This window comes from Schistocerca nitens, chromosome 2, assembly GCF_023898315.1.
Source record: "Schistocerca nitens isolate TAMUIC-IGC-003100 chromosome 2, iqSchNite1.1, whole genome shotgun sequence".
In the NCBI taxonomy this organism is placed as follows: Eukaryota; Metazoa; Arthropoda; class Insecta; order Orthoptera; family Acrididae; genus Schistocerca; species Schistocerca nitens.
In genome coordinates, this window is record NC_064615.1 from 192,339,172 (window position 1) to 192,365,102 (window position 25,931).

At 40.6% G+C, this 25,931-nt stretch overlaps 1 protein-coding gene across 3 annotated transcripts in view; it reads left to right on the plus strand.

Moving 5' to 3' along the window:
- Positions 1-25,931, plus strand: part of LOC126235882 (apoptotic chromatin condensation inducer in the nucleus) — a 114,387-nt gene that overhangs the window by 19,994 nt on the left and 68,462 nt on the right. For 2 of the 3 annotated variants that reach the window (XR_007544828.1, XM_049944809.1), the window contains exons 2-7: positions 5,805-6,152; positions 6,255-6,406; positions 7,624-8,802; positions 19,071-19,167; positions 19,273-19,300; positions 22,205-22,314. Coding sequence is in view for 2 of the 3 variants with exons in the window: in XM_049944809.1 (XP_049800766.1) it covers positions 5,808-6,152; positions 6,255-6,406; positions 7,624-8,802; positions 19,071-19,167; positions 19,273-19,300; positions 22,205-22,314 (1,911 nt within the window). In the remaining variant the exon portion in view is untranslated. The remainder of the gene's footprint in view (positions 1-5,804; positions 6,153-6,254; positions 6,407-7,623; positions 8,803-19,070; positions 19,168-19,272; positions 19,301-22,204; positions 22,315-25,931) is intronic. The other variant, XM_049944810.1, reaches the window with a different exon arrangement.

Here is a 25,931-nt window from a genome sequence, read left to right on the forward strand (position 1 = left end):
TCCTTTGCTTTACGTGGAATTTAGTGCGTACACTAACCTTAATGCAATAACCAGCACATACTTCGATGCTATTGAGCAAAGCTCTACATATTTATATGGATGGCCCAAGATTCATGTCAGAAGGCAATGTGGCTGTGCTGTTTTACGCCAAAGAACGGGTTACTTTTTGAACTCCTTCCTCAGTCGCTTCTTATACGGAGGAAGCAGTAACAATCGCATACGTCACTGTACATCTACATACACACTACGGAAGCCACCATACAGTGTGTGATGCAATGTACCAAGTACCACTGCTAGTCTTTTCCTTTCCTGTTCTATTCACATGTAGAACGAGGGAAAAACAGCTGTCCGTATGCCCCCTTATGCCTTAATTTCTTGTATCTTACCTTACTGGTTTTTACGTGGAAAGTATGTTGCAGCAGTGAGATCATTCTGCAGTCAGCTTCAGATGCCAGTTCTCTAAATTTTCTCAATAGTGTTTCTCGAAAAGAAATGTCACCTCCCCTCTAGGGATTCCTATTTGAGTTTCCAAAGCCTGAAGTTGACCATTTGCCTTCTCTACCACAGTCTTTGCATGCTAGTTCCCATGTCATATTGCTTGGCAACATTACACACAGATTTTAAATGACATGACAGTGTCAAGTGGACACAAATGGTCGTGTATCCTAACATTAAGGGTTTTTTCCTCATGCTCATCTGCATTCTTACATTTTTCTGTATCTAAAGCCAGCTGTTGTTCATCACACAAAGTAGAAATTTAGTCTTAAGTGATCTTGTATCATCCTACAGTCACTCATCTTTGACATCTTCCCACACACCACAGACACAACTGCAGATTGCTGCCCACCCTTTCCAGACATTTATCTTTATAGAAGATAATAGCAGTCCTATCACACTTAACCTATGCCATTCCTTATGATACCCTTGTCTCTGATGCACGCTCGCCGACAAGGATAACATATTGGGTTCTATTATTCCAGAAGTCTTCAAGCCGCTCAAGTGTCTGGGAACTTATTCTGTGTGTTCGTACCTTCATTAACAGTGTGCGGGGGGGGCACCATGTCAAATACTTTTGGAAATTTGAAAATATGGAATCTGCCTGTTGCCCTGCATCCATAGTTCACAGCATATCATGTGAGGAAGGGACGAACTGAGCATAACACAAGCAGTGCTTTGTAAAACAGTGATGATTCATGAATATAAGCTTTTTGGTCTCTACAAAATTTATTACATTTAAACTGGAATTGTACTAGAATTCCTCAACAAATCAATGTTAAGGATATTGGTCTGTTATTTTGTAGGACCTTTCTTTTACACTTCTTGTAGACAGAAGTCATCTGTGCTTTTTTTTTTTTTTTTTTTTTCCAGTTGCTTGGGATGCACTGAGTGGGAAATTTCCGATAAATCCAAGCTAAGTAAGAGGCTAGTACCTTAGAGTACTCGTTGTAAAACCGAATTGGGATTCCATCCAGACCTATAAACTTAAGTGGTTTCAACTCTATCAGTTGTTTCTGTATGCCAGGGTTGCTTATTAGTATGTTGCCCATATGGGACTCTATGCCAGGGTCAAACGACGGTATGTTTGTACAATTTTCCTGCAACCATTTCTTATATGTGAAAATTTAAAACTTCGGCTGTTGTTTTGCTATCTTCAACTGCCACATGAGACTGGTCAATGAGTGACTGGAAGGAAGGCTTAGACTAGCTTTAGAGAGCTTACATAGGACCAGATTTTTTTGCTGATATATTACAGTCATATTTGTTGTAACCCTCAAGCATGAACCAAGTATGCAACAGCCTTTCTTTGTCAGTATTTTCTGCAGTTTGTTGCTCAACTACTGGGGGTTCTTTCCCACCCTTAATCCACTTACTAGGACATATTTGTCCAGAGCATGACTTACAATTTGTTTAAACTTTGCCCATTACTCATCTATGTGGCACAGAAAGTGCTGCCACAAAAACCTTTGGTTGAATTCAAAATCTATGAAACAAGCATTAACGTAATGTAACATCCATCATACTGGAACTAAATGATTGCAGTTCATGTCTGCGTGAGCTGCTAACAACTGCTTATCTGCTCTTTCTAGCAAAAAGACTCTCGTAGCCGCCTTGACTGATTGTTAACTTTTTCAATGACGGTTGCTTTGATACACTGTACTATTTAACCCAGAACGATAAAAGACTTGTGATTATTTCTGATTCCAAAAACGTTCTTAGTACCATAGAGAACAGGAATTGGTTAACAAAGCAATGAACTTTTCAGCGTAGTTCGTGAAATAACAGAATGCTTTCAAATAAAGAAATATATTTATTTACTTTGGATTAAAGCTCGTGCAAGCATTTTGTATAACAAAACTGTAGACGAGCTGGCCAAGGCAGGTGCTTTATCTGGAACATTTTTGGATATCCAGTTACCTTTCACTGCTTTATTACATAGTGTTAAAATGGAAATCAGATCCCATTAGGAAGGGGAATGGTAAATATCATTAGTGAATAAATGAAAATATTATAGTTGGGTACAACCCCACGTATCCTGCATACTGTGGTTTTACGATATATCTGTACACCACAGAGCTACTTTTACACTGCATAAGGATGAGATTTAATCAAGGCAGTTCTCTGTATCATTATTTGGTCTACAACTTAGGAATTCAGACACCTGTGACTGCAGCAACTCAGATGTGAGCGGCGTTAATCATTTAATCTTCACCTGCCAAACATACAATCCACATAGAGAAAAATTCCTCTCAGATGTTTACAGTCACAGGATTCCATTCCCAACAAATATTACTAGTAATTTGATAAGGAATAATAGAGCAGTGGTTCAATGCCTGACAAAATTAATTCTAGTGAGTAATTTCAAAATCTGACCACAGAACTATAGATAAGGTGCAATCGCCATTGTTTATATTTTAAAGAGTAGTGACTTTTTAAACTTTGCTATTTTCCCCCTAGTGCTTAAAAATTAAGTTTTCCATTGTTTACCCAATAGGGAAGAAACAAATTTTAGTTACGTTAATGAAATATGTTCATGTCTAACTTAAACGAAATTCTGATTTTAACTGATAGCGGCTAAGTAGTGTACTCTCTCTCTCTCTCTCTCTCTCTCTCTCTCTCTCTCTCTCTCTCTCTCTCTCTCTGTCAAGTGCTGTAAATTTGAACATGCCAACCCTGCCTCCTTCAACTTTGCTGTCACTTTCATTAACACTATGGCTGCAAGATTGCTGTTGCTTGGTACAGAGGGTTATATTGTTTTAACGTAAACCACTCAGCCTTGCTATCATTTTGCTCACTATTTAAAATAAATGATCTTTTCACTGTTATGAAGTGTGCATGGATTCATATTCTTAACATGGCAGAGATGCAAACCTCAAGAAACAACTAATGGACAAAGTCACTAACAACACTGAAACATTATCAAAACAGAACAAAAGTTTGCGAACTAACAGGACCTCCATAGTAATACGCATTTTTGAGTGGGTTTGTTCTTGTTATTTGTACGTAGAAAAACATTTAAAATGTGGAAATATCACACTGCAGAGGAAAAAAAGATTTCCCACCATGGAAGCAAGTGTAACTTTGATATAGTGAATGCATAAAAAATATTGTTATAACATTTGTTGCTCTCGCCAGCTGGAATCATCTGCCTTCCAATCTAACCTAAACCTCAGGCTGCACTTCAGATCAGTCAATGTCACTATATTCATATTTCAGATAGCTTTTCGATGTGAGATACACACTGACTTTGCCAACTCCCTAGCAAACACATCACCTTCCAGCTTTATTTAGGCCTTAGACTATGCAACACATCAGTTTTCCACCATTTAAAAAAGTGCAAAGTGGAACATCAGTATTGCAATATTCAATATACTCGTTATATCGGCTGCACCTATGTTGCAGGTCTAGTGTGCAACTTAGTCTAAGATACACTCAATCTAAGGTACCATCCACAATAATTAAAATACATGTTGTTAAAAAACATGAACAAAAGTACAGCTGAATCATAAAAACAAAAATGTGCAAGTGTCAATTGGCCATACACTGCCCAGTAGAAGAAAGCATCCAGCTTGGAATTAAAGTCTGACAAGCATATCTAATCTTTTACATATGTTCATTTCAGCTTATAGTTCACTGAAGTAAAAGCCTGTTGTCTCAGGAGGAGCTAAATTCCATAGGACTGTTGTGTTGTGTCAAAAGACATAAAACAGAGGTCGCACTTAAAGGTTTAGGTGTTCCTCTTCCGACATGCTACGTGAGAATGGAATGGTCAGGAAATAGTCTAAAAGTGGCTAGATGTGAATGCTTTACCATATACTTCTGCATGAATTTCAGAGTAATCCTGTAGCTGTGCCCAGTTCGTTAATAAAATTATTTCTGGCACTCAGTCTCTTATGTATGACGTACAAGACCTACAAAAACTTCAAGTCAAACCAAAACAATCTATAATGATTAAGGTTTTTGCTGTGTTCCCCCTGTAATTCTTGCCATTCAAAATCCATTACAAGCTTCAGCTTTCCTTAGTACTTTCCACTCTTTCACATGTCTGTCACTCACCTGAACATTTGCTCCTCCCATAGGAAGATTTTAAAACTCCCTGCTTTCAGCTGATTTAACACTGACTGTTGTTGGCTCAACCTCCTTCTTCCTCTCCATAACAGGATTTTGTAAGTTGCTCAGCATCTCAAATGCTACATAACTTACTGCTGAGCTCACCATAATACAGAACTTGACAACTCTTTTCAGATGCAAAATTCCAAGCTTACTGCCAGACTGCTTTTCCATAGTAAGGCCACCCCACTACAAAACTTCAGCTCTGATCTTAACTTTAATTTGCAAGTATATTGTTCATGAGAGAGTTACGTTTGTAACTTCTGAATGTGTCTAACTCAGTAACCACTTCAGTATGCTGCCCTTTAGCAACTGAGGAAACTTTTGGAACATATTTTCGTATTGCCGTTGTGGTACAGCCTTGACAGACCAAGTGAGTTGCACAATAACTCGAGATCCTTGCACTTACATTCAAGTGATTCAAATCCCCTTCAGGCCTTTTACATCTATGTTTTTCATGGTTTCCCTAAAGAACATCTACACAAATAACAGGCTGATTCCTTTGGAAATGACCTACGGGATATTAAATCCTAGTCTCTCTCTCTCTCTCTCTCTCTCTCTCTCTCTCTCTCTCTCTCTCTCTCTCTCTTTCTTTCCCAACACCTTCTGGGGAAAATGCTGCAGCTTTTCTGTTAAATTTACCCTCACAAATTCCATCTCTTAAAGGCATTTTCAACATTTTTTTCCAAAAGACTCCCCAGTACTGTTGTACCACAAATCTGATACCAAGAAGTCAACCATTAACTGGCAAAAGCCCCCTACCCAATATACACGATTAAAGGAGTACTCTGATAAAACAAAAGCCTCAGCTACTGTACGCTATATTCATGATATACCAGAATTGAAGCTATATGTGGCGTTATCCTATGCCATGCTGTTTCCTCCTCACAAATGAAAGCAGCAATTGTCGATGACTATACTTTGATGAAAAAAAAAAATCCATGTATGCTTGTATCTTTTTAATTGCAGTGCTGTTAAACTTAAATGTTAAATCTTAACTTTGATTTTGATATTTATTTCATTGTATATATGCCCCATAGCCTCTGCTTTCTCCTTCAGAATGTTGTGCTTATTAACCTTGCTGTTACGTCTGTGATCGATATAATTCAAAAAATTCAGTCCTGCAGATTGTTCACTTGTTATTATTAGATATATGTATAAAATTATAATGTGTTCTAACTTAACACTTTAATTAGGAAATGAGAAGGAAAAGTGACAAGCTGAAGGAAAAAGATAGAGAGAGTCCAGAAAAGAAAACAGTCCGGCGCTCATCTCGGAGGCATTCTAAGAGGAGAAAACACTCCCATTCCTCTTCACCAGAAGCGGAAGACTCTGGTGCAGATGATAGTGAGTCTCAATGCAGGAGTAGATCATTGAAACGAGATGAGAAACAAGAGGATAATACAGTTTCTAATGAATTAAATGAAACAATTAAGTCTGGCCAAAAGAAGACGGGTCCAGGCAAAAATACAGAAAAAAACTTGACAGGCTGTGAAGAGGATTGGAAAGAAGACACTGCATTTTGGTCCGAAGACAACCCACAGGTTTGTGAGAACATAAATTCACATGTTCAGTTAGTAATGCAGCAACAATAATTGAATTTTGGATTAAGGAGGTATGACTGAACATTACATTGCCTTTTGCAGGGATTGCTTCCTAAAGAGACTACAGAACCAATTCAGAAAAAGTTACCCACCACAGAAGTGATGGACATAGATGAAGGTTCACAGTCTCAGCAGTCTCTGCCTGAGACTGGGAGAGGTGTTGTTTTAGAACCAAAGACAAGGAGAACAAAACGGTAAACATGTTGAATTGAAATGAGGAATTCATTGTAAAAATTTTGACATAACAGTAGTAATAACAAAAACATTTTAGCTGCCTCTACAAGGAAGCTTGTTTTTGGCATCCATCCTGATATTTTTGATATGCGTGCTCTTGCTCAACACTGTGGGAATGGAAATATTTTCAGTTACGCAGAAATGTACCTGAAATAGTGAGCAGTATTCTACTGCATTGATGTGTGTCGCCACACCATTCATTCTGGAATATCCAATGACAGTACATGCTTCAAGGTCAAATATCAACCACCTCACTTTAGCTCAGCAGTTCCTCATCATCAACAAGCTATTAATGACCCCAACATTGCTCTTGTGAAGAAAAGTAATTTCACAAAGTCCTTGGTGATTTTTGTTTTGTGGGATTAGGCTGTGGTAGCCTTAGGCCCATTAAAATGTATGGGCAGGAACAGAACAGACCATGTGAGAAAACTGGGAAAGGGTTGATGAAAATTAGAGATTGTTTGCACACCTAACTGAGTGCCTTTCACTGAGGATGCCGATGTTCACTGAAATGTAAGGTCCTTAGACATGTATTAAGTGGTGAAGAAACACACTCTCTGCCCTTTTGAGGTCCAAAATAAATATGAGGAACTAAGAACTGTTCATTTTGTGAAATAAATTAATGCAGTAAAACAAAAAATATTCCTGAAGATAGGAGAATCCTATCTCGCATCCATATCTAATGACCTAGTTGTCAGTGGGATGTTAATCCCTAATCTTAGTTTCTTCTTGCAGTTATCAGGTTGTCAACTATGTCTCTAAACTTCAGAATTATTACACACAGTTTTGTGATATTCAGCTATTTCTTATTATTGTTCTACTTGTTACTCCATCTCACAATTTCAAGTGCCTTTTCCGTGAGTGAAATCCTAAGAATGGCACAGAGCAGATTTTCTCGTGTTCTTGGAGGATGCGAGCTGAATGGCAGAGAGAGATAACTCTGTCAGTGACACTCACAATTACATGTATTATTTACTTTTGTGAACAGTATTGCACACTATGTAATACAGTTGACTCATGCATAAACTGACTATAACAATTCTAATTTCTGCCACTGCCACTTTTTATGCAGTCACATGCACCTATGCACTTTTATTGTAATAAATTTAGGATTGAAAGTTTTACGCATGTCTAATTTTTGTCAGGTTCTGTGCTATGATTGTAAATTTTTTTGCAGGATACGTAGGAGGTCTACTGCCAGTGGCTGTGAGGATGGAGAACCTGCTGCAGACAGAGCAACATGTGACGAAATTGCAGCCAGTTCTGCAGTTGAGAATGAAGAACAGAGAGGAAGAACTGAAAGTGAATCTGACAATGGGATTGAAGTGACAGTTAGTAAAAGGGATAGAGTGGCTTCAGACTGTGCTCAGGGAAGTAATGTGTCAGGAGCAAAGGGGAGTGAAGTTAAATTGAATGAGAACTCTAGTGAACAGGGTAGAAGAAATTCCATGGACAATAGATCAGAGCAGGAAGATCCTGCTGAAGAGAAACTATCTGTTGGATTAAATTCTGAGGTAGTAAAAAAAGAAAAAACTATAGAAGAAAAGATTGCAGATATGTGCAATGATTCTTCGTGTGATAAGTCAGAAACAGACTGCGACAACAACTCTCAGAAAGATATTTCTGAGGGCATGACTAAAGAAAAGGTATTGGAACTTCTAGGTGATGACAGTTCTGCAGTGCAAAGCAGTTTGAAGTTAGAAAGTGACAGAGAAACATCAGATGAAAGTGCTGGACAACAAGATGCAATCAAAGATGACAGTAGTGCATCACGAGCGTCTTCAGAGACAACTTCCAAGGAAAGTGCTGTTCCAAGGAGACGCAGCAGCAGTGATTCGGCAGATTTTCAGTCAAATAGGGAGGAGGGTGGACGTGACTCATCAGAAGGAGTGAAAATGGAATTGTCTGATGAAAAAAATGCTCTTCTTAAGGAAACTGTCTCATCATCTGATAAACAGCAGCCTGAGGCAGACGATTCTGCTAAGGAAACCGACTCAGTGCATGAGAAAAACTCACAGAAGACTGATAAGCATTTGGAGAAGCTCCACGAGGCAGGTAATTCATCTGCAAAAAATGAGAGTGGCTCATCCGATCAACCGAAAACAGAAGAGGTGAAAGTGAAACCAAAGAGAATAAAATTGTGTCGGACAAGTAGAGATACGAACAGCTACAGTGCAGCCAGTAAAGACACCAGCAGCCACAGCCCTGATTCACACGAGAACCAAAGGCCTGTAAAGTTGAACAGGAAAAGCCGTAGTCCAGAGCCATCACAGAAGAGTCGCAGAAGGGAAAGTGACTCACAAGAACCTCGCAGTCCGGGTCACCGTTACGAAAGAATTATTTTAAGGAGATCATTGTAAGTTGACCATCACCAGTCAGTTTGGGAACAGATGTGATTATACTGTTTTCTGCTTTATTTTTAGCTGTTTAAGTTATTGTCGCTCATTTCACGTTTAGAGGTCTCGTTAACAATGTAGGAGAAGATAGATTGCTACTTACCATAAAGGTGACATGTTAAGTTGCAGAGAGGCACAATTAAAAGACGCTTAAACAAAACTTACAACCACAGCCCTCATCAGCAAAAGAGAAGCACCCACCATTCAGACACACAAGCAAGCACAGCTCATGTACAAGGTTGCCAGTTCCTGCAGCTCGGGCCGAATGCAACTGTTGTATGGGATGGAAGCAGCAATCTGGAAGGGGCAGGGAATGGGAAGGGATAGTAGTGTATGGGTGGGGAGGAGAGAGGAACACTGTCTGGTGGTATGTGCAGGGGCTAGAATGCCAACAGGCAAAGCTTCAGAATTTTGTGTGCTGGGAGGTGGGGCGAAAAGGAAAGGAGCGGGGTAAAGATGCAGAGGGCAACAAACAAAGAGGTTGGAGACAAGAATGGGGAGGAAGTGACATGACAGAGGGGATGGAAACTGCTGGCTGGAGGGTGTGGGGACCGTATGTTGAGACCGGGATAAATGCGGCAGCAGAGAATGTGTTGTAAGGATAACCCCACCTGCACAGAGGATACAGATGGCTCAGGTAGCGAAGCAGCCATTGAAATCAAGTATATTATGTTAGGATGCATGTTGTGCCACAGGGTGGTCTACGTTGCTCATGGCTACAGATTGGCAGTGCTCGTTCATCCTGGGGGACAGCTGGTTATTAATCATGCCAATATAAAAAGCTGTGCAGTGATTGCAGCAGACCTGGTAAACGACATGGCTGCTTTCATGGGTGGCTCAGCCCCTGATGGTGTAGGATAAACCTGTGGCAGGACTGCAATAGGAAGTGTTGGGTTGGTGGGCTGGCAGGTCTTCCAGTTAGGTCTTACACAGGGATATGATTCTTGTGACATGGGGCTGGGATTGAATGTGGCATAGAGATAGACTAGGGTGTTTTGGAGGTTAGGTGGGCAACAGAACACCACTTTAGGAGGGGTGGGAAGGATCTCAGGTAGGATGTCCCTCATTTCAGGGCATGACGATAGGTACTCAAAAGGCATGGTGATGGATGTGGTTGAGTTGTTCAAGTCATGGGTGGTACTGGGTGAGGAAGGTGGGTCACTCTTTTATGTCTGGTTCTTGCGGGTAAGGGGAGGATTAGGAATTTAAGGGAAAATGGCATGGGAGATTTGTTTGCGGACTAGGTCTGGGGGATGATAACTGTCTTTGAAGCCCTTGGTGAGACCCTCAGATTGCTGGGCAAGGGAGTTCTTGTCACTGCAGATACTCCATCCCCGCATGGCCAGGCTTTATGGGAAGGAGTTTTTGGTGTGACAGGGATAACAGCTGTCAAAATGCAGGTACTCTTAGTGGTAGGTGGGTTTAATGTGGACAGAGATGCAGATGGAGCCATCAGACAGGGCTCTCCAACATCTACGATCTAACCGCCAACATCAAAGTACCAATGACTTTTTGTCATTTACACTCCACCACCCCAACCCCTTTACCTCCTGGCTCCCTACTCACCACAGTTGACACCACATCCCTGTTACCACACCTCCCCCCATGGGGCTCGTTACTCTTTGGTTCTTGGCTACCACCATGAGGCCCCAGCCTTTGCAGCATCTTTTCCCTTCTGCATTGCATGTGTATCCTCTTGCTATTCTTTTTCGCCTCCCTTGGGGAACGTGTCTGGAGTGTTATTGGGAATGTTCCACATTGTCCGTTGCTGACATAAGAACAGTCTCTCCACTTTTTTTTCTCGTGCCCTTTTCCTTTCTTCATTCACCTTCTCATATCCTTCCTCCGCTTCAGCATTTGAGGCTCCACATTTTCTTCTTCTTCTTCCCTGTGCACTCGTGAACGCAGGCCCATGTGTCCGACAGGTGACTGGGTAAGGCGTAATTCCTAGCACTGCATTGACAGGTACGGTTCGCACATAGCCCCTGGTACAGGCCAGGCCCAGAGAGGGGTGATTGCCTGAGCTGCTACCTTCCCAAATCGCCGATTGGTCCATCAGTCAGGTGTTTGGGGGTTGTGACCTGAGACGTGAAGAGTGACCTACGACGGGTGCACCCCCTTGTGAAGGGGGCCTCCAGTTGGAAGGAGCACGCCATTGGAGACGATGGCAATCGTGGGGCATTTTCTTGCCATGAACCAATTGTCTTCACAATTAATAACTACGAAATGTAAACGGAATGAGGCTAATGTTTCAAAGACTCTTCCAGCTGCACCACGGTTCTTTGTGGTTTCAAGTACTGAAGACTGTCAGTCCTTCGCAACGGTAAATCCATTTATTATTCAGAAAGGTGTTGTTGCAATTGCCGTCCCTGTGAAATCTTGCTCTCATTTACGGAATGACGCTTTGCTTTTGGAGGCTACTACTCGAGCACAACTGCTTACCTTTTTACTTCTCCACAGCTGCTGCGTTTGCGCCAAGACCCATAGAATTCTGAGCTCTTCCCGTGGTGTTATTTACACTAGGCTGCTCGACAGTCTTACAGAGGCCAAATTCCAAACATACCTCTCCTATCAGCGTGTTATTGCCGTCCATTGGGTGATGAAAAAGGTAAATGCCTCCTTAGTGCCCACACGCACTCTTTTGCTCATCTTCGATAGAGTGGTGTTTCCATCCAAGATCAAAGCAGGCTATGAAGTTATCACAGTCCAACTATACATTCCGAACCCTATGCACTGCAACCAGTGTCATCGTTTCAACCACACTAGTGTCTTGTTGACACCTGGTGAAATGTGTAACCCGTGGTATGGATGTGCATGAGGGCGATTGTCGGCCTCCTTCTCACCCCTGTATCAACTGCAATGGCGACTCCTGCCTCCTCTCGAAATTGTCCCGTGTATCTTGATGAGCGGGCTATCCAAGAAATTCGGGTAAAGGAAAAAGTGCCATACTCAATCGCCGCAAGTTATTGGCTAGTCGCAAACCCTGCATTCTACTGTCTGTTCTTGCTACATCTCACTTCTTGAAGGACATGGCCATGCAGACATGTGACCTCAAATTCTGCTCTGAGGTTGTGAAATCGCCTAGTGTCATGGTAGCATCACCATCCCTTCATCCAGCTGTGCAAGAAGCCATCAGACTTTCGCCTCATGGGGCGAAGTTATCAGCTACACAACTGGCAGGCTGGAAAGGACAGAAGCAATACTCCCGTGAAGACTTCCTACATCCCTCCAGCCAACCAACCAACCTGAGTCTTCCTCTGCTAACCGGAAGTTTGTTATTGGAAGTGTTGTGGTCTGAGCTTTGCGTGAGTCTTCACAACTGGGTTAGGAAGATGTGGGCCAGTCACAGATGTAATACTGTTCTTGGGCATGGCATTAATGGTGGTGCAGTACCCTGTAATGCAACATTCTACTGCCAGTGGTTGACTGAGTTGCTATATGCTGTAGTACAATCCATCATTTCCACAGCCAGACGTGATGGGAGCCTACCATACATCTGGTCAGGGGAATATAAATAGTCCCTGCTCATCCAGTAGCAGCATTCCTTTGGCCCATTCCTTTGCCTGACACTTCGGCCAGTATCTGGGAAGTCCCGGGTTAAAACGTGGGGCACCTGCATATTTCAATCAGTCGCCGGAGGTCACAGGCCTACACCAGCCTTGGTCCTGTAGCATGACACTGTTGCACCAAAAGCCATGGTGGCAAGGGAATGGATCATTGTGGCCAACAAACTACAAAGCCAACACCTATAAACAACCATCTTTATCCTTATTGTGCTCTCCAAAACCACTAAATCCCCTTTCATCACTTGAACTATACATCCAGCTCTTCAATCTGAGAAATTTGACAGCATTTGCCCAACCCTATTGTAAGCAAAGTAAAACCAATGTTGTGGGGTGGCCAGTTCCGACTGTAGCGTTGCATGTACAGGAAGCTCTGGTATTGGTTTTCCAGCGCAATGACAAGTGTGGGGTCAAGAATTCTTTTTCGACAGGAACATTATTCATTATTCGATGCCTCCCACACAATATTTTGACAAATGCAGCTCATATGCTGATTATGGTTAGTACGCAGTGCGTTGACATCCCAAGCAGTGGAAATCTGAGGCAACAGCTGATGTAGCGTGTTGACTCTCACCTCACAATGCCAATGGCTGGTGTAGGCCACAATCCACAACAGCTGGAAGAAACTTGTAGGCACAACCCATGTTGCACATGGGACCCCAGAGGCTGATCTGTGAATATGTACATATTCCGCTAGCCACTGTATAGTACCATATACCACCACCAGTCTTTTCTTTCCTGTTCCACTCACAAATGGAGCGAGGGAAAAATGACTGTCAACATGCCAAATGTTCATCGGCAGCAGTAGAATTGTTCTGCAGTCAGTGGCAAATCCCTGTTCTCTAGACTTTCTCAACTGTGTTTCACAAAAGAAACCTTGTGTTTCCTCCAAGGATTCGCAATTGAGTTCGTTAAGCATCTCCTTAATGCTCATGTGGTGATCAAACCTACTGATAACAAATGTTACAGCATTATTCTCAATTGCTTTGATATCTTCCTTTAAAGTGGCCTGGTGGGAATCTCGAACACATCAGCAATTCTCAAGAATGGGTCTCACAAGTGTTCCATATGTGGTCTCCTGTACAAATGATCTACACTATCCTTAAATTCTCCCAATAAAAAGATAGCGTGAAGCATCACATCAGTAATGCTGTATTCTTCCATTACAGGATTCTTTTTTTCTACTCACCTGTGTTAGCTTACATTTTCTACATTTAGACTAATCTGCCCTTCATCATACCAAATAGAAATTCTGTCAGTTATCCTGCACCCTACTACAGTCACTCAGTGGCGATACTTTACCCATATGTTACATCCACTCTTGAACATACTGCTTTTCTCTGCTGAATACTCGCCATCGTGGACATCATATCCTTCTGTTACTTGAGAAGTTTTCAGACCACTAGCACATCTTGGATCTTAGTTCGTATGTTAAATACGCATTAAGAGTTTGCAGATGGGCATCGTGTCAAATGCTTTTCAGGTGTCTAGGAATATGGAATCTGCCTATTGTCCTTCATCCATGGTTTGCAAGATATTGTGCAAGAAAAGGGGATGTTTGGTTTACATGCTAATTTGTGGACAGAAGCTTAGATGTCTCAAGAAAATTTATTATTTTTGGACTTAAGAGTATGTTGAAGAATTCTGGAACATACTGATGTAAAAGATATGAGCCTGTGATTTTGCGTGTCCATTCTTTTACCCTTCTGTATAGAAGTCACCTGCACTTTTTTTCCAGTCACTCGGGACTTTATGCTGGGTAAGAGATTCACTACAAATGCAAGCTAAGTAAGGGACCAATGCCATAGAGTACTTGTTCTCCATATTTGAGACTGTGCAATGGTCAAATGATGGTATTTCTGTATGATCCTTCTATGTGAATGATTTTTTAAACGTCAGATTAAAACTTCAGTTTTCTTTTTGCTGTTGTCCATTCCCACACCAGAATGGATGACGAGTTACTGGACAGAAACCTTCAACTGGCTTAGTGATTTCATATAGGACCAGAATTTTCTCAGGTTCTTGGCTAAACACTTCACTAAGGTATGACGGTGAAAGTTGTTTGGTTTGCACATTGATCTTTTTCCAGATTCAAAAATTTGTACCAACTTCTGCCTTTTGACATTTACACATTCTTTTTTTACCTGAGGCTGCAAAACACTGTGCTTCCTCAATTTTATTACTAAACCATGGTGGGTGTTTTCCACCCTTAACCCACTTACTCGGCTCATACTTCTCCAGAGCGCAATTTACAATCAATTTAAATTTGCCCTTAATTCTTGTACATTCACTATCGTGAAACTAAATGATATCCATTCTCTAAGTAGGATGCTAACTATTCCTTATCTGCTATTTCCAGCATAAGTACTGTCCTAGCTTTAGTGGCAGATTTATTAACTTTAGTAAGTATCATCACGATATCATGATCACTAATCATGTGTCTATGGTGACACAGTCGGTAAGGTCAGGTCTGTCTGGCTGTAAGGTCTGAATTATTTCAGTTTTGCGTGGGCTATAGAATTTACTGCTAAAGACATTTTTGGGAAACATGTTTAGAACTACTTCACAAGACTGTCTGGCCATACCACCTGCAGTGAATCCATAGACGTCCCAGTCTATACTTGATAAAATTATTTAATTGGATAGATAACAGATCTACTTGTCAATTACAACAGTCTGTGTGTGTGTGTGTGTGTGTGTGTGTGTGTGTGTGTGTGTGTGTGTGTGTGTGTTCTGTCGATGCTTGGTGAGTAGATTTTTTTATCCACCCAATGAAATAATTTTATCAATAGTTGATTGCTTTTGTTGTTGCATACCTGGTAGGTTAATGTCAATTCCAACAAATATTGCATGATCAGGGCATTTCTGCACTACTGAACGTAACTTTCTTTGAATGTCTCTGCAAGTCCATCTTTATGCAGAAGGTTGCTTACTTGACATTGGCTGTTCAATATAGAATGTCAGAACAGCTTCAGTGGTCTAAATTTCCTGTTATTTTACTTGAACCACTTTCAACACTACATTACACCATCTTCAGGCCCCTGTGTGAGGACAACAATGATAACAGTGTGAAATCTATAACAGAAAGGATGATGTAAGTATTATATACAGTGGCAATAGTTAGTAACATATAACGATATCAATCTGTACAGGGAGTAACATCAAAATTAAAGATAAATTAAGGAATAAAATGAGAGAACAGTAGCACACACTACAATAACTGGAAATTCAGAGGGCTGAACGTATTTTAATTAGACATTTTTTAAATAGAGTTGGCCAATAAAAACATCCAATGATTAACTTAAGTCAGTCTAGGTCAGTTATTCGTGTTCAGATAACTTACCAGTTAGAATCAATTTCAACCTCTATAGAGACAATATTTTTTTGACTGCAGTGAATATTCCCCCTCCTATGGCATCTAACCAGTCTTTACGATGTACACTCGCTGGACAGCCTTGCCTCAGCAGATCCTGTATGAAGTCCAGAATTGTCAGCGCTGGTTGGAGACTCACAGATCTGTTCCACCCAGTCACTGACGCTGCTCGTTGAGGCTGGAGTAGCTTAGCTGTAAAATCAACTAATGAATGAGACAGAGACTGGACCAGTCAAATGCACGACATCAAAGGAATGCTTTTATTGGTGAGCTGGAAGCATTCCTACCCTCTACAACCATATGTGTAGGCTCCCATCGTGCACACAGCTGTTAGAACCCCATGTTGTGCTACACAACATAGCAGCCCAGTCAACCAACAACAGCAGAATGCCGCATTATAGGGTACTGCACCAGCACTGTTGTAGTGCCTGGCTGCTGAATATACGTATTCGTCCGGACTCTGCAAACCACCATTAGGTGCATGGCAGAGGGTAAGTCCCATTGTACCAGTTATTAGGGTTTACGTTTGGAGTGCAGGAATGATGATTGTTTGAATGCCTTTGTGCTTGCAATAATTATTGTAATTTTATCGTCGTGTTGCTTATGTAAGCAATACATAGGGGATTGTAGTATATTCTTAGAATCATCATTTAAAGCCACTTCATGAAACTATGTTAATGGACTTTCTCGGGATAGTTTACATTTATCGTCAAGAGCCTTCCAGTTCAGTTTCTTCAATATCTTGTGACACACTGCCATGGATCAAAAGAACCTGTGACCATTCTGTATATGTTCAGTATCCCCTGTTAGTCTTATTTGGTAAGGGTCCCACACACTTGAGCAGTATTTCAGAACTGGTCACATGAGTGATTTGTAAGGAATCTTCTTTATACACTGATTGCACTTCCCCATTATTCCAGCTGTAAGCGGAAGTGCACCACCTGCCTTACCTACAACTGAGCCTATGTGATCATTCCCTTTCATATCCCTAAAATGTTGTTACATCCACATATCTGAATGAGGTGGCTAATTCCAACAGTGACTCATTGATACTGTAGGCATAGTATTCTGTGCTCATTTGTTTGATGATGTGCACAGTTACATTTCTGGACAATTAAACGAAGTTGCCAATCTTTGCTCCACTTGGTGAAATCTTATCGTAAAGTTCTGATTGCAGCTTCTTTCAGATAGTACTTAATTATAGATAACTGCATCATCTGCAAAAAGCCTGATTTTACTATTAACAACATCTGCGAGATCATTAATGTACCACAAGGCAAGGGTCCGAACACATTTCCCTGGGACACACTTGAAGTATTTCTACATCTCTTGATGACTCTCCATCGAAGATAACATGTTGTGTTCTCCCTACCAAAAAGTCCTCAATCCAGTCACAAATTTCACTTGACAACCCTTATGATCTGAGTCAAATGCTTTTCAGAAATTAAGAAATACTACATCTACCTAACTGCCTTGATTAATCCGTTGGGGACCACCCCACATATACGATGTTCACTTGCGAAGGTCTATCCGAAGTTCAGGCCACAACAGTAGCATTTGATTGATACGTAATATCTGTTGAGATTTTGATGACATGTGAACCCTCAACTGCCTACACTATTAAAGAGTAGAGCAGTCAATAAATAATCTGAAAATGGTTTTGTGAACACACTGCCAGACACTTAAATATAAATTGCTGAGTAGTTGTAGATGCAGAAAGAACTACTACTCTTTTATGAATGCAACATTTGCTCCATATTTGATTCAGTATCTATTGTACTAACAAGGGAACCTCCCCATCGCACCCCCCTCAGATTTAGTTATAAATTGACATAGTGGATAGGCCTTGAAAAACTGAACACAGATCCATCGAGAAAACAGGAAGAATTAGTGTGGAACTATGAAAAAATAAGCAAAATATACAAACTGAGTAGTCCATGAGGAAGATAGGCAACATTATGGACAACGTGAGCTGAGGAGCGTCGTGGTCCAGTGGTTAGAATGAGCTACTGCGGAACGAGAGGTCCTTGGTTCGAGTCTTCCCTCGGGCGAAAATTTTAATTTCTTTATTTTCGCAAAGTTACGATCTGTCGGTTCATTCATTGACGTCTCTGTTCACTGTAATAAGTTTAGTGTCTGTGTTTTGCGACTGCACCGCAAAACCGTGCGATTAGTAGACGAAAGGACGTGCCTCTTCAATAGGAACCGAAAACATTTGATCGCAAGGTCATAGGTCAACTGATTCCTACACAGGAAAACACGTCTGATATATTCTATACGACACTGGTGACGGCATGTGCGTCACATGACAGGAATATGTTGTCGACCCACCTAACTTGCACACTTGGCGAATGGGTAAAAAGATTCTTCTACCTTGCCCGATTTAGGTTTTCTTGTGGATGTGATGATCACTCCCAAAAAAGTGATGAAAACATAAGAGTTTGTGGCATAAACTGCAACAAATGAATACAACAGTTTCACAGTCGCACAGTTTTCCCTGTGCCCTGTCAAAACATATGTTTTTTACGTTTTTCAAATGTTTCCATGTGTAGACCGTCAAATCCTGCATATGCCTAAGCAAATCTGAACATGTCCTGGAATTTTGGATAGCAAAGTTGATTATGTGTGAGTACCTGAACTTTGATCATTGTCTGAAAATAAAAATTTAAACTTTTCACTCGAGAGGACTTGAACCAAGGACCTCTCGTTCCACAGCTGCTCACGCTAACCACGGGACCACAGCGTTCGTAAGCTCACAGTTTCCTTGATGTTGCCTACCTTGCGCATGGACTACTCAGTTTGTATATTTTGCTTATTTTTTTTCATAGTTCCACACAACTTCTTCCTGTTTTCTCGATTGATCTGTGTTCAGTTTTTCAGGGCCTATCCCTGTGCCAACTTATAACTAAATCTGAGGGGGGTGCGATGGGGAGGTTCCCTTGTAAGTAAAACTGCAAGGTAAATTCAGAAACATTAAAACGGGGAAGGAAATGGTTCATGCCTGGTCAGTTTTTTCCCCGCAGTGTACAAGAAATGGTGTATTGCATAAACTAATAATAGAATATGATGCTTCGTATGGTTTTCCAATATCTTACTTTAGCTGCTATAGAGAAGTAGGACATCATCTGCTTTGTGGTAATTAATTGTTTGTTTGACCTTTATTACAGGCGTACCATGTGGTGCGCTTCTGGATATTTCTCTGTGAGGGTGTCTGCATGTAAAGTATCTCTATTAATTATCCAGTCTTATCACACATTTCATTTTATATAACTACTATTGTTATTATTTGCAGTTCAGAAAAATCTGTTTCAAGAATTGAAGGGGACACAGGAACTGTTTCCCGTGATGAAGCCAAAACTGATATTGCAACAGATGGCAAGGATAATAAGGTAATCAAAGTGTTACTTGTTCCCTCAGTACCACTTCAGCTGATCTTTTGAGTTGAAGCCATTCAATGTTTTTATTATAAATTCATCTTTTTAATTTTGTTTCAGGAGAATGAGAAGCTGGTCTCAAACAAAGGTGAGTGGATGTACCAGCAAAACAAGCAAGAACTACATTTAGAGTTTAATTGTCAATATATTCTACTTAATTGTTGATACGAGGGCGGTTCAGAAAGTAACCTCCGATTGGTCACAGTGCGGGTTGTGGGGGGAGTAGCGACGCCATCTGTGCGTTCACGCACTCAACAGGTCAGTCGGCATCAAGCCGTGGTCGAGTGAACGCCGTACCTGCCCTAGTTTAGTTTTTGGGTCAGTTTGAAATGTGTGCTGCAATAGAAAACCCCGCCAAATGTGAAGTGCGTGCTGTCATAAGGTTTTTTGCAGCCAAAGATATTCTGCAGCAGCTATTCATCGTGAGCTTTGTGCCATGTACGGACCAAGAGTTATGAGTGAAGGAGTTGTCCGTGAATGGGTACGTTTATTTAAAAGTGGACGAGAAAACGTTCATGATGAAGAGAGGAGTGGTAGACCATCATTGGTGACTGACGAACTCGTTCAGACAGTTGATGCAAAAGTTCGTGAAAATCGACGTTTCTCAATGTCTACTGCTTTCCACAGATTTCTAAGACTCTCTTGTACGAGATAGTGACAGCAAGATTGGGTTACCGTAAGTTCTGTGCACGATGGGTGCCCAAAATTCTTACCGACCACCACAAAACTCAAAGAAAGGCCTCTGCATTAGACTTTCTGTCACGTTATGAGGACGAAGGAGAACCATTGTTAAACAGAATCGTGACCGGTGACGAAACCTGGATTAAGTACGTGAACCCTGAGACAAAAGAACAATCAAAGATGTGGGCACATTCAAATTCGCCTACCAAACCAAGAAAAGCCTCGCAAGATTTTTCTGCCAGAAAACTGATGGCAACGGTGTTTTGGGATGCCAAAGGGGTGTTGTTGGTTGAATTCATGGAACGTGGTACGACCATTAATCAAGACGTGTACTGTGAAACAATAAAAAAGTTACGACTGGCTATACAGAACAAACGCCGTGGTATGCTGACTTCCGGTATCGTTTTTTTGCACGATAACGCCCGTCCTCACTCTGCTTGCAGAACAACGGCCCTTCTTGAGTCCTTCAAGTGGGACGTTATCAACCATCCACCTTACAGCCCAGACCTGGCGCCAAGTGATTATCACCTCTTCATGCATTTGAAGAAATGGCTCGGGTCACAGCGGTTTGATGACGACGAAGAGCTCAAAGATGCGGTTACAGGCTGGCTCCAGGCACAAGCGGGTGATTTTTATGCAGAAGGAATTTCAAAGCTTGTGAAGAGATACGATAAGTGCCTCAATCGCTATGGAGACTATGTAGAAAAATAGTGCAAAGATGTATATATTAAAATATTTTTATTTAACTTGGTGTATTTTTTTAAATCAACCGGAGGTTACTTTCTGAACGGCCCTCGTATTTTCTACATTTTGAAGCTGTTCTCTTTTTAGTAACTAGTTTTTTGCAAAAATATTTCGCTCTTTCCTGAATTGGTCATGTGTTTTAAAAACAATAGCATTTATGTATAATTGTATTTCTTACTGTGTAAAATCCAGGATGGAATGTAACAATATTCTGAAGAGGATAGTTGCTACCCACAATACAGTGGAGATGCTGAGTTGTAGATAGTCACAAAATAAGCTTGTGGCCAACAAGGCCTCACACACACACACACACACACACACACACACACACACACACACACACAGTCTCTGAAGCCATGCCGAAAGCTTATTTTGTGACAGTCTTTTTGTTGTGCCTATCTGCAACTCAGTATCTCCGTTATACGGTGAGTAACAACTGTACTTTTCAGAATATTGTACTTCTTACTTGATACATTATCCATTTACTTAAAGCTACATTTCAAAACACTATAAAAGTTCCAAGTCCCGGATAAATTTAAATTTGAAACAGATGTGCTTTTGTACAATTATTCATCCAAGCTTCACTGACATTGATTTGAATTTATTAGTGTTTTTGCATCGTGTGTCTTGCCACATTCCAGTGCACCAATCATGCACTCCTTTTAAAGTAAGTCCTGCTATGTACTCTCAAACATTATATAATTACAAAACATTCGTACAGGCATTTACGTTCCAGTGTCCATTGTTTTATGATATGTTTCATATTTGGTTGTGTGTGTATGATTGATAAATGCATTGGTCATCATCAAGTTCCATGTAATGTGAAATGTAAACAAATACAAGAACAGTGTTATAAATGAATGAAGTAACAGCAGAAACTAAAGAAATTTGTTTTTCATTTGACCTCATATTCAGAAAGTAAAATACAGTTTGAGTTACAATGCATTGATTAAATGTTGGGGAAAAAAGGGTAGACTGCGAAGACAAAATGCAGTGCCTGTCTGACAGTTGAACAATCGTTGCAATGTGGGGTTTTTCAGTTTGTGGTGTTCATTGTCATACTTAATCTTAGCCTTCATGATGTAGATTTCATTATGCTGCTCCCCTCACGCGCAGCCTTACCACATATTCACCACCTCTCCTGCATGGGTCTGTAACTTATTTGTAAAACTCACATAGTCTGTGTTGTTTGTGTGTAACATATTTAAATGATGTAGAACAATGGTGGAAATTAGCAGTTCAATTTAAATAGCTTTTCCACCATATGTTTCATAAAATACTGTAAAATATAATATTTCTTATTCTAGGCCGTGATCTTTCTTTCAATTATCCTTTGTGGTTTCTATTTTACAACCTTATTCATGATGGGATGGATTTGTAATTCCAGATCTCATTATGTACACATTTATTATTAATCTTTATTTCTACTTTCTTGAAATGGTGAGTCCCTCGAATGGAATGAATTTAATTGGTCCTTTTATTCTTGATGGCATCATTTTTTAGTCAGAAATGTGATGTGTTATCTTTTAATTATATTTTTCCAAAAAAATTTTATGATTTCACCCAGCAGATGCAGCAGCAGCTGGCAGCATTTCTCGAAAAAGGCGTTGGGGTGCAAGTAAGACAAGCCGAGGCAATAAGAAGCCTGTACTTTCAATCTCATCAGATTCTCTCAAGGTAAATATTGCCTATACCTACAAGGAAGTATGCTGTAGTAGTCCGACATAGATGGCTAGGACCAGGCAGGCGGAAGCAGGGATGGTTGTTGCACTATTGCCTATTAGCAACAATTTCTGCTGTGCACTGAGATGTAACAAAATGTATAAATGGACAGCAGCTTTCTCCTTCCAGTTTGACGAAGCCATGTATTTTGTAATTGATCTGACCCACTTGTTCATGTAGTGTGTTACAATCAAAGACGGTGACTACTTGTTTAAAGTCTATCTAGAACAGTTCGCTATATAACTCAATGTGGTCCTGTTTAAAGTTCATTGTGACAATGATTTCAAAAGAAAGCTATGGCACTTGTATTGATTATCAGAGTCTACATCACAACAGATGCAAATGAATAATTTATCTGTTGATTGTTTACATAACACTGTCATCTGAATTAAAAGTGGAAACATGCATACACAAAAATCAGCAAAAAGTATTTTTGCTATTCAAGTAATATATGTTATGTTCCATTTTTTGAGACGGTAATAAGTCTTATTTAGACAAAACAATTTTTGCTTTATTTCAAAACATCTTCAGCAGTCACATAAAAATTTGGTTTTTCTTACAAATCTGTTTGTCGGTACTGTAAGCAGTGCCTGTGTTTTACATTACTACAATTAAACAGCACTAATTTACGATCAATACTCACAATGTATTTATACATACTGCATTCCTAATGGTCTTCCACATATTTCTAAAAGATTGCACTTCACTGACACTGGATATATATACATTTTCATGTTGTGTGGAGGCACGTACACCACATGTAGTTGGTTTTTCTGTTGCTTTATGTGATTATCATTTGTCTTGTTATCTGTGGTTGGGGGGGGGGGGGAGAGAGTGTGTGTGTGTGTGTACACATGTACAAAGGTTTCAATATTTTGGTGTGGGTGTATATGTGAGATTCATGTTCTAAATTCGGTGCGTACACATTATTACATTGTTTTAGGTACTTTACTACAACGGGGGGGGGGGGGGGGGGGGCTCCTGATTGGGTATTCTGACTATTTTGGGTGATACTGTCTTTTTGGTGGCTAGATGGAGTTTTATTTATCTGCTATATGCTTCAGGTGTTACTGAGGGAGTTTGATTAGGAAATGAGACACTTAATGGAGTAAACCAGTTTTGCTATTTGAGCAGCAAAATAACTGATTAAGTACGTGTATGGAGTATAGGCATGTATGAAATGAAATATGGACAATAAACAGTTTAGACAAGGAAAGACTAGAGGCTTTTGAAATGTGCTACGGAAGAATGTTGAATGTTAAATGGATAGTTCATCTAACTAAAGAAAAGCTACTGAGTAGAATTGGGGAGAAAGAAATTTGTCCAAACATCATTTAAACTAATCAAACATAGCAGAGAAATTACAATCCTCCTACCTACCGCAGAAATAGTGTCACAAGAAAACAGTCAACATACCCACTCAGCATCATCCACTACACCGTAGTAAAGCAGCTTTAACTAAGTACTAATGTGCGCAAAAAGAAATTAGTAAATGTGTCTCCCCTACACACACACACAGTCCTTAAATGGAGTTTTAGCCTAGATACATGGAAGGAGTGACCCGTGACCCAGAATTATAATTCCCACTGGTTAAGATGTTGTAAGAGCTTTTTAACTACACTGAAGAGCCAAAAAAACTGGTACACCTGTCTAATATCATGTAGGGCCCCCGCGAGCATGCAGAAGTGCCGCAGCATGATGTGGCATGGACTCAACTAATGTCCAAAGTAGTGCTGGAGAGAATTGACACCATTAATCCGTAAGAGTATGACTGGGTGGAGATTCTTCAGAACAGCATGTTGCAAGGCATCCTAGATATGCTCAATAATGTTCATGGCTGGGGAGTTTGGTGGCAAGCAGAAGTGTTTAAACTCAGAAGAGTGTTCTGGAGCAACTCTGTAGCAATTCTGGACAAGTGGGGTGTCACATTTTCCTGCTGGAATTGCCCAAGTCTGTCAGAATGCACAATGGATATGAATGGATGCTGGTGATCAGACATGATGCTTACATACGTGTCACCTGTCAGTATCTAGACGAACTGTCAGCCGTATCAGGTGTCCCTTGTCACTCCAACTGCATGTGCCCCACAGCATTAAAGAGCCTCCACCAGCTTTAACAGTTCCCTGTTGACACGCAGGGTCCATGGATTCGTGAAGCATGTCTCCATACATGCACACATCCATCCGCTCAACAAAATTTGAAATGACTCGTCCAACCAGGCAACATTTTTCCAGTCATCAGCAGTTGAGTGTCGGTGTTGACAGGCCCAGTGAGGCGTAAAGCTTTATGTTGTGCAGTCGTCAAGGGTACGTGAGTGGGCCTTAGGCTCCAAAAGCCCATATTGATGATGTATCATTAAATGGTTCACACGTTGACACTCGTTGATGTCCAGCATTGAAATCTGCAGCAGCAATTTGCGGAAGGGTTGCACTTCTGTCATGTTGAACGATTCTCTTCGGCCGTTGTTGGTTCCATTCTTACAGGATCTGTTTCTGGCCACAGCGATGTCAGAGATTTGATGTTTTACCGGATTCCTCATATTCACAGTACACTCTTGAAATGGTTGTATGGAAAAATCTCCACTTCATCGCTGCCTCTGAGAAGCTGTGTCCCATCACTCGTGCACCAACTATAACACCACGTTCAAACTCATTTAAATCTTGATAACCTTCCATTTTAAAAGCAGTAACATATCTAACAACTGCGCCAGACACTTGTCTTATATATAGGATTGCCGACGACAGTGGCATATTTTGCTTGTTTGCATATCTCTGTATTTGAATATGCATGCCTATACCAGTTTCTTTGGCACTTCTGTGTATAAACTCACGAATAATCTGAAATTTTAAATACAAAAAACACACACTTTTTTAAAGACAGAAACAGGAAGAATTGTTTGTTTGGTCCTTCCTGCATATTATAGTGACAGAAGTTGTCACTCCAGTTGCTTAGTGTTTGCTAGAGTTGACTTGTCTATGTTAAACAAGGAATAGTGGTTCCTGAAGGAAGATAAAAATTCCTTGCCCAGCAGCTGCAAAACTTCCATTGCAGCTGATGTACCACAGTCAGCATTTGCAAAACCATGTGCAGTAACACAATATGTTGTGTTTCACAATTCCAGCTGGCAACAAGCATATGCATAGCTGTAGAATGTAGAGTCTCATCACTGCCTGAATGAATGGAACTGACTTCAGGACAGCTGCTACGTCATGTTTGGCTTTAAGAGAGAGCATTCTGACACAGGCTGCAGGTGATGCATAGTTCAGTGAAAGGAACACAACATTTACACTCCTCAGATACAGTGTTTTCTTGTGATGTTCAGGGCTTAGGTTAATAATACTATTTTCCTACCCGTTGCTTCCATCGTAACACTTAAATGTCTGAGAAATCTTTACCAGATGCCTGGTGCCATGCAGGCATTGCTGTTGTATTCGTAGGTAGCCTTTTTATGTCGCCATTTACAGACAGTAACACTGTAATTCATTCTTCACTTTTTTTACTTTTATGATATTTTTCTCCCATAACAGAATATGTAAATTTCAAAAAACACCAGTTTCATCTGCATTAGAAAT